This window comes from Salminus brasiliensis, chromosome 4, assembly GCF_030463535.1.
Source record: "Salminus brasiliensis chromosome 4, fSalBra1.hap2, whole genome shotgun sequence".
Classification (NCBI taxonomy): domain Eukaryota; kingdom Metazoa; phylum Chordata; class Actinopteri; order Characiformes; family Bryconidae; genus Salminus; species Salminus brasiliensis.
The window spans coordinates 23,648,624-23,661,688 of record NC_132881.1 but is presented as its reverse complement, the minus strand read 5'-3'; the positions used below and the strand labels follow the sequence as shown (position 1 = coordinate 23,661,688).

The 13,065-nt window shown below is 42.3% G+C and overlaps 1 protein-coding gene across 4 annotated transcripts; it reads right to left on the bottom strand.

Moving 5' to 3' along the window:
- Positions 1-3,035: 3,035 nt before the first annotated feature.
- On the bottom strand, positions 3,036-11,960 carry ncoa4 (nuclear receptor coactivator 4). 4 transcript variants are annotated; one of them, XM_072677671.1, is made up of 10 exons: positions 11,788-11,960; positions 9,121-9,247; positions 8,124-8,264; positions 7,851-7,939; positions 7,512-7,620; positions 6,174-6,251; positions 5,928-6,062; positions 4,683-5,720; positions 4,478-4,570; positions 3,036-4,377 (listed from the first exon to the last, which is right to left on the bottom strand). In XM_072677671.1, exons 1-10 carry the CDS (start codon positions 11,835-11,837, stop codon positions 4,372-4,374), a joined length of 1,866 nt encoding a protein of 621 aa, XP_072533772.1. In that variant the 5' UTR covers positions 11,838-11,960; the 3' UTR covers positions 3,036-4,371. The 4 variants fall into 4 exon arrangements, with proteins under 4 accessions (XP_072533772.1, XP_072533771.1, XP_072533773.1 ...); XM_072677670.1 differs by having other exon boundaries at positions 6,174-6,254; positions 11,788-11,959; XM_072677672.1 differs by lacking the exon at positions 11,788-11,960 and adding an exon at positions 10,539-10,749 and having other exon boundaries at positions 6,174-6,254.
- Between the last annotated feature and the right edge of the window lie 1,105 nt (positions 11,961-13,065).

The window sequence follows — 13,065 nt, the reverse complement described above, 5'->3', positions numbered from 1 at the left end:
AGATTGTAGCCGGTCAGCTAGGGCCAGCTTTTAACGTAACATGGAGAAGGTCAGCTTCACATAGCAACCCATCGAGTCAAGACTGTTAGAGGAGACCTAGCAGTTTGGGGAGATTGGGAATTAAGCTCTATTATGCTTATGTGGGACTTTCTTTTTTTAATGAAGACCCAACAGTGGTTGAGGTTCACAGTCTGTCACTTCCATGTACAGAACTCTAATTATTCCACTATGCCAAGGTGAATACAGCTTTCCATTCTAGGGCACCTCTAAGCTCAAAGTCCATGCTGTCCGGTAGGAGGAGAGCTAAAGAAAATTCCCAGTTATCCAGCTTACTGTGAAAAGCCTGCTTGTGGAATACCCTCCTGAAAAGCCTTGCAATAGGAAACACCTCGGTAGACCATACAGGACCACAGCGGTGGGTGACTAAATCGTGTTGAATCCAGAACATAGGCATGGATTTTTTCTAAACTACCATTTAGAAAAGAAGGGCGTCTGAGGGTTTACCACAAGATGAAAACCACTGGTCAGCTTTGTAAAAGACCAGGGTGATTTTCTAAAAAAGTACCAAAAAGGCCTGTGGTTGTGTGGACGCACAAAACAACGAGGCTAACCTTTACCAGAGTGTTGAGAGGGGGGGGGGTGTGCGATCATGATCAAAAACAAACCACCTTATCTGTGAGAACATGGTGACGTAGACATGTACGTATAACGTCCAGCAGAAGTGGAACACTGCTGATAATGGGACTGCAGGCAGCAACAGAACCAAATCTGAAATGAACAGAAACAACTTATCTGCTCAGATCCAAGCAAATGTAGCAAAAATATACTACTGAAGGTAGTATAGGAACTGCTCCTTTGTGGAATGTCCCCATCTGGCCAAATTGGTTACTTGCTGCAAGCAGGGCTGAAGTGATAAAGGCCTGGAAGAGCATTATCCTGTCCCAGACGTCAGTTGATTGCAAGGGATTTACAACCTACTGATAACTGTATCTCCATATTTAAAATGATACTAATTATTTGCTGTTAAGGGCTGCAGTAGAAAAGAGGAACTATATTGGGGCCCTATCGGATCTCACAGCGTGAACATTCCAGAGCAGTTGAAGGACATGCACTTTTGCAGTGAAGTCAAAACTAAACACCAGAAGCTTTTTTTTTTTTTTTTTTTTGCTGTGTTGACTGTCCTCAATAAAAAGGCAGTCACATCCTTCAAGGAAGCACCCAGTGGCACACTTTCTGTTGTTCTGTTTATTTGAATGACCAGGAAGGCATCTGTTAAATTTCACCTACATATGAACCGGTGTTGACGTCTTAAACACAGCATGCTGCTGATAATTAAACTTGGGCGGAAATTGAAATGTGCAATGAGCAATTTCACAAACACACACACACACACACACACACACACACACACACACAACCATGTGAGGTGCTGAGAATGATCAGTCAACAAGCATAACATTAATACCACCCCCTTTGTTTCTACACTGACTGTGCATATTATGTCAGCTCCACTTCCCAAATAGTAACGAAGTACAAATACTTTATCTTACCTTTTATATATATATATATATATATATATATATATATATATATATATATATATATATATATATATATATATATATAGATAGATAAATAGATTTTATCTATACTGGCGTAATTATTCTTCAGCTGACATTTTCACCCAAATGCCTCTGAAGTTTGACATTTTGCATCGTTACAATACTTCTAGGCAACTACTCATCATATTTTCCGCTCCATGAAACACATTAATGCTCAGTAGTTCACATAGATGCTCCTTTAATATATTTGATATTACTAAAATGCATTCATTTTCAATGGGCAGATCTGCAGCAGAAACAGGCAGCCTAGTGCATCCCAACATTTTTCAACATGAACATTTTAATAGAACATTATAGTCATCATGGCTTTTAGAAAAATGTTTTGTTTGGGGAGGTGGGGTAGTGCACTATAGGCCCCGGTGGCACAGCCTAAGCTTTTGGCCTCTGTTTTCCTTATATTACTTTAACTTTTCTACTTTAAGTAGTTTTGAAACCAGTATTTTTACACTTTTACTTGAGTAAAAAGCTTAAGTTGATACCTTACCTTCTATAGAAGTCTTTTTAAACCCTAGTATCTACACTTCTACCTGAGTAATGACTGAATACATTTGACCTTTGAGTCTTCCTTTCACCCTGTTCTTCACTGGTTAGGACCCCACAGGACCACCACAGTGATGGGTCATTCTCTGCACTGCAGTGACAGTGACATGGTGGTGGTGTGCGACTAGTATGTGTTGCACTGCTACGACTGGATCAGACACAGCAGTGCTGCTGGAGTTCTTAAACGCCAATAGTGTCACAGCTGGACTTATAATAGGCCATCAACCAGAAACGTCCATCCAACCGCATCCCGCGGGCAGCAACCTGCGAGCACTGATGAAGGACTAGAGGATGACCAATTAGGCAGGGTTGTCTAATTTAGTGGACGTAGAGTTTAAACACTCCAGCAGCACTGCTGTGTCTAATCCACAGCAAGTCCAACACACACACTACTAACACACCGCCACCTCATCAATGTACACCCCACCACCCAAATAACAGCTTTGTGGTAAGTCCTGTGAAAGGAGGCTAAAAGCATGCAGTGAAACAGATGGACTACAATCTGAAATTATGGAACTACATAAATTGATCGTATATGGGAAGTGGATCTGATAAAACAGACCCCCACACACACACACACACACACAAACAAATTGGCCTTCTAAGATTAGCATGTTAAGAATTCAACAGCTTCTGATCCTGAAACAATCCTAAACAATGTTAAGCTGCATTGGCCGAGCTGTCAGACTAAACGTACAGTTAGCTGTCTTGTGCCACACAACAGGAACTATTTTGCAACTACTTCATCTTTTTCCCGCCCTTAGAATTACAGCACCAGCAAACATCTTCACCAGCACTCATGAAACTGCGCACTTCCACATTTGGCCAGTCAACAATAGGAAAAGTCCCCTGAGAAGGAAACAAGCATCACAGTACTTTTACGGTTTTCTTTATTTATTTAATAGTTAAGAGTTAAATATGGTACAGGGATCACAGCAGAGGACAGAAAGCATGAAAGCAGTACTATTCCAAATAGCTTAAGCCTATGGGTTACCTTGGGCACAAGTATGTATATATGGTGCTGCACCTCAGGAAGAGAGCATGGGCTTAAGAAGGGAGCCGTGAAAAATACTTGCTGGAGACCATTTCAAGCTGATGTTTCTTAATTGGCATGAAGTAAGGTAATTCATCACTACGTATTGCACTGAACCCTTGGTCCTTTAGTGGGGGGCTTCATACAGGCCCAAAAAGAAAAGTTCAATATAAAATGAGCGCAACATTTCTTTGACCATTAAAAGCAAATCACGGCAGTCATCGCGTCTTGAAAGTGACTAGTGAACTACTATCGCCTGCTCAAGCCCATGCTTTCTGGCACAGCACAAGCTTTGAGGTCAGTGGCAGAAAAGTAGAAGAAAGAAGTGGTTATTTCTGATAAATACACTTGAATATTGTAAGATGAAAATTTGCCATACGGTATTCTAAGCCGGCTTCAAGCAGGCTAGAACTTCACATTAGGCTCACCTAATACACTGTGGCAAACCTCAGACACAGAGTTCTACAGCGGTTAAAATAACTGTGCAAAATACTGTGGAATTTGTTTACCTATTCCACAAATGTGCTGAATCATGGCAGTAGTAGTTTGAGGTGGCATCTGCATGTTCAGCATTGCACTCATAGGAAGGGGGCATACTTAATGAAGCTTACTGAATGACTTGGTTTCATATCCCACTGTGGAGAAAAAAAAGAAAAAAAAAAAAAACAACAACCCTTTTCTCAAGCTAAAAATAAAAGTTAGACAGGGCCAATGGAATGCACTCTCTGCTTAAGGATCTGTCCTCTTCTAGGTGTAAAGGATTAACTCATTGAGAAAAAACAAGCATCCTAAAACACTTTCATTATTAAAATAAACTTTCATCCTTTTTATCCAACCAGAGCAATGAAATGTTATATTCTTTACATGTGCACCAATCTGGTCCATTTAAACGTGTTCCATGTAGTTGGCACTGCATTAAAAGAATTGTATGCATAGGAGTATCCTTGCAGATTCCCACTCAATCCCCACCAATTTGTAAAGTGACGGCTGCCCCGAAAACCTATTCTCAGAGAACACCATTTTAAGCAAATACCGGTTTAACTACCTAATTTGTGAAAGATTACAGAGAGAACGGCAACCCTACAGAACATGAAAAATAAGGCAGTTGAAGATATTGTGTGCGATGATCAGCAATTCAGTGGGTCCACCAAAGGCCTAGTGAAACTGATGCAGTTTTCACATCTGAAAAAGAGAAAGTCGTTTTTACTTCCCCCTATATTTCGCAAATTCCACTTCAGGCAATTTCAGATTCTTCAGCTTCATAAGCAACAGTAAATCCTACCTGTATAGGTGCTCTATGTAGCCACTTTTCTTTATCTCCATCGATTTTCAGACAGGAAAATAAATCACATACTGTGGGAAGAGCGAGTCTTTCCTGTAACACAAAGGAAAATTCAACGTCACTAAGCTTTCAAGTTAAGCCACACATTGCTGGTGGCTTGCAGACTGGTTTTGTACACTCCATCGTAGAAATCCATTGGCCTTACCTGTGCATTAGCTTTCTTGCGTACAAGCCACTTGTCCTCCTCAGAGTCTGTGCTGGCTAGCTCTGGCGTATCCAGTTTGCTGGACGTCTTTGTGGTGCTGTGCGTTTTCTCTGGCAGGACCCAGCTCTCAGGCTGAAGAGGTTTGTGGAAGGGGCTGTCAGACTCTTTCACAGTGGATGTGAAGTGGGAGCTCTTCTCCTCACAACTGGCCTTCTCGCCCCCTTGAGCGCATGGGGACACCCAAACCGAGAGGGAGGATAAGGCCGGGGTGGCGGCGCTTTTGCTGGGATGAAGCCAGGCTTCCAGGATGGCCTGCACCTTCTGCTGCTGCTCCTGCTGCTGGAAGATAGCTGATTTGCTGGCAACGTTCTTGTCCATGGGCATGCCATTCTTGTCTCTGCCTTCTTTCTTGAGGAGCCAGGCGCTTAAGGCCTCCTTCCCGCAGTTGTCGTCACACACGCACTGGGCAAAGCTGGCACAGGTTTCGTTGGCTTTGCATGTGGTCTCCAAAGGAATGGTCTGCTGGAGCCACATTTCGATGGGGGCAGGGGTGACCGGGGAGGGAGCTGGAGTGCTGGTGGCTGAAGCTGGGGGAGTCTTCAAGCACTTGAGCTTTCCTAGGTTCTCAATCTCCACAGATTTGGCGCGTGTGCTGCAACAGGAGCCGCAGTCTGACTTGGGGAGCCATTCGTTGGGGGAGAAGCCTTCGTGGAAGGGTTTGAACACTTGCTTCCAGCGGTCTGCATCCGACATGGTGTGGGTAATGGTGTTGCTGGTGTCTGGAGTGATGAGCCAGTCACTGAGCATTTCTGTCTCAGCAATCTCCTCGTTGCTCTCCATCTGAACTCCGTCCTCTTCCTCCACATCCAGTAAGTCACTCTCATCGATCTTCTCAATGGAGAATGCAGAGCTGCTGCTGCTGGCATTGCTATTGGTACGCTCACGCATAGGTGACTTCTCCTTTAGGAGCCACACTTCTAGATCTTTAAGTTGACCCCAGGCTTTCTGGAAGTCGAATTGGACTAAGGGGCAATACACCTAGAAGGTGAGAAAACACTGAATTATGTGGGCAGTTGTATTATGAATAATTATGATTATTCATACTGCAATTAAACAGGCATCTCTATTAGGTTAACATAGCAGGTGACTCCTCAATGCCTTCACATAATTAAGTAAGATTCTAACTAGGATCTAGAACTGCATGTATAGAACTGCATGTATAGAAGATTCATGGTCCACCCTCACCTGTGGTTTCTCTCTAGGGGCCATCAGCCAATCCTGTGGGTTCTTACTGCACTGGTATCCAACTGGAGCACTGGCCACAGGACGGCTGCCAAGAAGCCATTCAGCAAGAGGCACTCCCCATTCGGAGTCTACCTTCTACACACACAAACCAATCAGGGTTTTTAAACTGTAACATCACTGCCCAGCAGATTCTAGACATTACAACATTATCTGATACGGACACATAAAGACACAACAAAGACAAACCTGTCTCTTGGTAGTGACGGGGCAGTTTGGTAAGAGCCAATTTCTATCAGCAGACACTGAGCTTTGAGCAGTCTTCATCTGCTGAAGAAGGGACATTAATGTGGATTTTAATGTCTTAAAGAGTGTCAAGCTTTCATACAACAGAAAATACTTCAGACCATAAGACAGCAAGGTGTAAATACAGCACGTTAGCTTAATTTGCTGTTTGGTTCAATTAGATACAGGCTTATGTAGAGATTTGGACATAATTCGACCCTTAATTTGTGATTAAAATGGGAGGCCAATGCAAAAAAGTGAGACTTATGCAAAGGTTTGGACAAACCCTTTGACCGGACTTGCAAACACTTTTTGTAGCAGTTAAATGTCTTTTAGTTTTTGTAGTGGTGTTTAGAGTCCATCTACAAATGTTCTGATGTTAAATTCACAGGACTGTGAGAGCCATTCCAATACCTTCCAATAGCTTTGGATTATTATCCTGTTGTAGAAGACATCCTCTTTTCACATATGCACATGCACTCAGTATTAGCTGGTATTTGTAGAATGTTCTCACTTCACCAGTGCAATATTGCCAATGCAACTGGCAGTAACACTAAACATGCCTTTGCTAATGGTGGCCTAAGAGTTCAGTTTTGAACAAGGCCACTTGATCACTTGTTTTTATATATTTAAAATAAATGTAAAAAATCATATTCTTCCCATTTTCTTTGACATTGAGGTTTGTGATGAGGTTGGAGGTATCGTTTCCTTCTTATGACTCTTCAATGAAGATTATGTTTATGCAAGCAATGTTGCACAGTGCGCCACCATTCTTGACTCAGCTCTCCCTGGAATGTTTTTCTTGTCCAGACTGACCATCCACTACTATTGTTTTCAAATCTTTAAACAGTTGCTTGATGAGATTCAATGCAAGGTTTGAACAGTTTTCATAAAGTTTTTTTTTTTTTTTTTTTAAATAAATACATAAGGAAAGAATTGATTGAGCATAGAAATCTGATTTAGCCGTCAAACGCACAGAGCCTTTTTAATGCTTAGGATGCCCAGACCTTTGCACAGGCAACACTTATTGTTCTAAAAAAAACAGTAATTGAGCATAAGCATTTACAAACAAAATAATATGTTTTATATTTGAATAGAAACAGAGGTTGCATTTACTACTTCTTAATAAAGAAGCCAAAATGAGTAATTTGGCTAAGGGGTAAGTCAAAGAAGTTATTTAATGCTAGCAATCTGAAGGCCAAGCAAAAACGGAAAACTTCAAATCCCGCACCCTAAAACAGAACCACAAACCTCTGTAAATCAAAAACATTATGTGTGTGTGTGTGTGAGGCTCCCACAAACCTGTGTGGAAATGGTCCCAAAAGATGTAATAGCCTGGCGCAAAGAACGGGCATCTGCTTCAAAACTCATCTCTGGCGTTTCTTCTGGAGTCAGATTTAGCCCCGAAAATCTGCAGTCCGAAAAAGAAATAATGCTTTTGAGTGTCTTATTCCTGAGACATACACAACTCAGAAGCCATACAATGTGTGTGTTTTTAAACGGCAAGTAAAGAGAATGCCTTAAACCACTACAGTGCCTCTATTGAACAGCCTGGTCTGTAAATAGTAATTTGGCCTGTTGAGGCAAACATGTAAGCTATGCTAAATCCAGCAAAATAGTGCAGAATGAGGTGTGGCTTACTTTTCCAAACAGCTAGTGAGCTGGTTGGCTAGGTCGTTGCTGTTGGAATTCTCCAGCTGATGAATGAGAATGTCAAACTGGCCTTGGAGCTAAAAATAAAATAAATAAATAAATAAATAATGAACTTTACATATTTAGTATCACAGCTAGAACAGAACAAACTGGAAAACCTCTCAAGGCTACAAAGTCACCATAATGGCCGATTAGCCCATGACATCATAAAAATACATACGGTGAGATCATTAGATAATTCAGGATTTGTGGCAGACTAACCCAGTGGAGTTGCTGTAGCTGTTGCTGTAGAGCTTCTCCTTTAAGCTGCTCCACCAGGTCGATTTGTTCCAGCAGCCAGACCTCCCGAGAGCGCAGGGTCTCCAGATGTCTACTGATACAGCTATGCAGCTGAGACTTCACCTGATAACAAAGCGAGGAATTAAGATGAATTTAGAGGAAGAGAAAATGGTAGTTAAATTCCAATGACGGAAAGTGTCGAAGTCTGTAGATAAAAATAGTTGGGAATAAAAAGTACCATGTGCATACATATGCACACTGCTGCCAAGCATTAAACCAGCCATGGGAAATTTTTAACTCTGCAGTCACTGGTCCCAAAAAGGCTCAAACTCAAGAAAGAAAACTCATCATAAGTGTACCTATTTTTTTTCCAATGTTGGGTGGAGAAAAACTTCCAAAAATCTGCCAGAAGTCCCACAGGCACACTCAAACAACAAGAAGCTTCAGCTAGGTCTGGAGAGACATGCACTGGTCCAAGGAGATGCTGATTGTGAGGTTAAACATTTACCAACGTCCCATTTATACGCCTGGTGTCAATGATTCGCTTTAGCTGTCACATTGCCAGTGATCTCAGCTGACAACCTCCTATAGATAAACCTTCCGGTCTTAAAAAAAAGATTACAGTGAGGTAGCAATTATTAACCGGGCAAACGCCACAGAAGCATTGTTATGCCATTCAAACGGACACGTCTTACCATGCCCAGCCACATCACAATAGCACGCTCAGGGGCGTGGGTGAGCTGGTGGTCATCACGTCATGTGCATGGGTATTTACTTTGCATTTGTAATAAAATGCCCTCTTCTCTTGCAGTCCCACAAAGGATTAGCTAAAGAGCCTACATGAGAACCTCATAAACAACAGTGTTTACAGCAAAGAGAACAAAAGACCCTGCTGACACTCTACTGCAAGACATGGCTTAGCGGGAAGCCCTCCAAAAGAGGGTCAGCTGTATATTGGGGAACTACTTAAGGCTCTCACCTCTCTTGAGTTACCCCTGAGCTGTGCCTCAGCCTTCATCACCCCAGCAATGGCCTGCTCCAGCTGTGTCCGGGCCTGAACACACTGCCTCAGGGCAGACTTCTCTTTTTCTTCTACTGGAGACATGCTGGAAACGAAAAGAAAATTCATGAGGCTCATTTTTTTTTTTTTTATCCTGTCATCAATATTAAAGGAACTCTATGGACAATCAGAAAAGCCCAGACAGTAAATATACGATGACTGAATATTCTCAGTTACAGTGTAGGGTGTAAAAGGTTTGGTGGTAATGTTTTCAGCAACTATACAGTATTTAGGATCAACTGCACAAAAAGACAAGAGGTAAAATGAAAAGTAGCTTAGTATACAGAAAAGACTAGAATAGCTTGCAATAGCTTATAAACTTGTAGTTTTAGTAGATCTTGACAGATCTCCACAATATCATAACAAAGGTGCAACAGCATTATGCATTAAGCATGCACTGTTTTTTAAAGGATGTAGCTAGCTACTGCATTTCCTTAATGTTCAGCTGCACTAATTCGACTAAGAAAGCTCAAGGAAACACTGCTAGCACACTTGGCAGACGTTCACTTTCTGTTTTCTCTGATAAGAAACTGGTGCCTTCCTCGGCGCCCTGCTCACTTTCAATTTCATGAGAATCGACATGCCGGAGCTCCTGTCAGCCTGACAAAAGCATATGCTTCCTCAGCCTCTCAAGCCCTGCCAAATCGCCAGTTCTGTTTAGGGTCGCTATAATACCATGCATTCACACACCTCAGAGAGCTGGGGTGCACAACTAGATAACTTGAACAGTAAACATTTAAGAAACGTTTAGAGGCAATACAAACGTTTCCATGATTTGAATGCACGTTAACGTGGATCTCCAGCTAGCCTTTTCCTGACAGGTCTCATCTGTCTGCGCTGTGTGCGCGCGTGTACAGGAACATGCCAAGAGAAGCACAGCCTTACATACAAACGGTAGCACCCGCGTTAATAACACTGTACTAAGGATTTAGCTAACTAGAAATTATGAACGTAAAACTGAAACAGATTATTAGTTATATTCGTTAAAGGAGATATTAAGTTTATTCATGTTCGTATTTAGCTGCAACTGTGCTCACTTGGTTAGTCTGACACAAAACCGACAGCTTTACGGTTAGCATATTTAAGCTAACCGATATAGCGAGGAAAGCGAATATGAACCTCCGAAAGACCCGTGAGAAAGTTAACATATATAAAAAATTATACAACATTTATGCGTAAATAAACTTAGCTACAAAAAATTATAAGTTTGCCCGATGTATTTCTGTTGCTAGCCAGCTACTAAGTTAGCTAGTGCTAGCTAAGTTGGCTAGTCAGAGCCCGAAACGGGTCGTCGCCTCGAAAAATAAGCTAGTGACTATTAGCTGGTCCATAGCTACCTCGCCGGGTCCGGTTCAGTACACACCGACTGTCAGATAGATCCGAGTTAATGTCGTTTCGGTACCAATAAAAGTACGACACTGGCTTAATTGTGGACCTTCATGGTTTTATGCGTGTGGCTCAGCCCACATCTCCGTCCGTCCCTCTGGCCCCTCCACCACTGCCGAGACTCTGATCTGCACGTACACAGTCTGGCAGACTGGGGCCCAGACAGGGGGACTGCTGACGGGGCCATAAAGCCAAAGCAGAGACACAGAGACACACACACACACACACACACACACACACACACACACAAAACATGCCAGGGGATACTGCTGACAGAGGCATTAGTGCCAACACAAGTTTAACTTCCCTTTGGACCGTAGAGGGTAAATAAATTGAGGCTAAGATCGATCGTAAGCCACTTCCACGCCAGTGCCACTCCTGATCGGAGGCAGTGGCCCTGATGTGAGGAGACTTCGACAAGTTAAGAAGTAAAGAAAAAAAAATAAAAATAAAATAAGCAACAAAAAAAAAAATAGATATGAAAATACGAATATTTAACAACAGTAGAACGTATCATGTTTATTATTATAACAATACTACTACCTCTACTGCTAAACAGTGGAAATCCTTATTATCATTGTTACTGTTGAATCGAGGTTACATATTATTCTGAAGACAACATGTTTAAGATAAATTAACCAAGTGAAAAAAATACAATGTTACCATTACACAAACTCCAAACTCAGTACTCTTCAATTATTAACGACCACATGTACGACCAACTACTGATGACAGCATGTCCTTTATTCATGCAGGGTAACATCATTAAAATAATCGCTTATTTTCACATTACATTTAGATCTAGGTAATTCTGCAACATGAGCAAAATGAGTCCTGCAAGCAGCTGTCACTTAAAAAGCGCGCAGTCTGTCGTGCCTTGATGTCCCACTTCAGGAAGGAAGAGGCACATTCTTGCAAATATAGTTAGCGCAAGGGCATTCGAGCTACCTTAGCGCTACACCCGGTTCACATCTTACTGGAGTATTAATGAACAGGCCTGTTCTCAACACCGGGGCAATAACGCTATAAATGCACTTTCAAGTAAGGTGGAGGGGTGACAAGCGAACAACAGCCCAGCGCTCAGTAGCTAGCTAACGTTAGACTGGCCGGCTAGCCAGTTAGCTAGCTAGCTAACTTTAGCTAGCGAGCATTATCCAGCACGCAGTTAATCTCACATGATTATATGTAAAGGTTACCTACCCATACTCCTTTTTCTGTAGCACCCTGAATTTGGATGACATTGAGAACATAGATTTTGCCAAACTAACTAGTTTAACGGGATGACAAAGAGCCCAAAAGAACTAGCAAAGGACAGAACGTTGAGGAACCGGCAGGTTCACACGCACTGCCAAAATGTCAAACGCTCTGAAACCAGAGACGCAGAAGATGCACTGAGTGCGTCTGACTTCCACAGATTTCATGCAGCCGTTCACACACAGCCCGCAGGTAAACGGTGTGTCCGCATGTCCTGTAGATCGTTTTTTATGCGCAGCCAATACACTCTCACTACGTCATCATCTCGCAACGCAATGCTGTCGTCATGGCTCTTGCGCTGCTGTTCCACTGCCGGAGTTTACAGTTTTACTGCGACACCTCGTGGCGGAAAGCCGCTTTAGCTTTAGTGTATAAATATATATATATATATATATATATATATATATATATATATATATATATATATATATATATATATATTAGTAAAAATTCTATATCATTTATATATACTCGAATCAACAGCACAGCGTTGTAATGGCTTTTTTCACTTTGATTCACAAATCAGATCTCTGACACGTCATCAGTAAATGGGAACTGTCAGCTGAACCAAGCTGTTTAAGTTTTATAAATGGAAACTCAAATATTGGGCTTTTCTAAAGGTCTGAAAACGAAAGTAATCAATCAAGATTTCAAGTAATCAAGATTTCAGTGCGGTTTCCATTAGGAATTGGCAGTTGTTAGGGACTGTGGAGATCTGCTGAGAAAGGCCCGTCTCCCTCCACCCATCCTCACCCTCTTCTATAGGGGAACCATAGAGAGCATCCTAAGCAGCTGCATCACTGCCTGGTTTGGGACCTGCACAGCCTCTGACCGCAAGTCCCTCCCCCAACGCATTGTTAGGACAGCTGAGAAGATCATCGGAGTCTCTCTCCCCTCCGTCATGGACATTTACACCACCCGCTGCATCCGCAAAGCAACCAGCATTGTGGATGACTCCACCCACCCTTTACACAAACTGTTCTCCCTCCTGCCATCAGGAAGAAGGTACCGCAGCATCCGGTCCAACACGACCAGACTCTGCAACAGCTTCTTCTCCCAAGCCATCAGACTCCTCAACACAACTCAACTTCTGAACTGATATCTTTCTGGTACATGTACACTCTCCCTCTCTCTCTCTTTCCAACCATTTACCCCAGATAACATGGGAAGCATTTTTTGCACAAGCATTTGCACTAATAACTTTACTACCTCACTGGACTCTAT

What these genes read in the sequence shown, in the direction of transcription:
- ncoa4 (XM_072677670.1), bottom strand. Translation starts at nt 11,837, where the DNA reads ATGTTCTCAATGTCATCCAAATTCAGGGTGCTACAGAAAAAGGAGTAT. An exon ending in TTGGGACCATTTCCACACAG is followed by an intron (nt 6,255 to 7,511) that starts GTTTGTGGGAGC and finishes TCCCTTCTTCAG; the next exon opens with CAGATGAAGACTGCTCAAAG. An exon ending in CCGTCACTACCAAGAGACAG is followed by an intron (nt 6,063 to 6,173) that starts GTTTGTCTTTGT and finishes TTGTGTGTGTAG; the next exon opens with AAGGTAGACTCCGAATGGGG.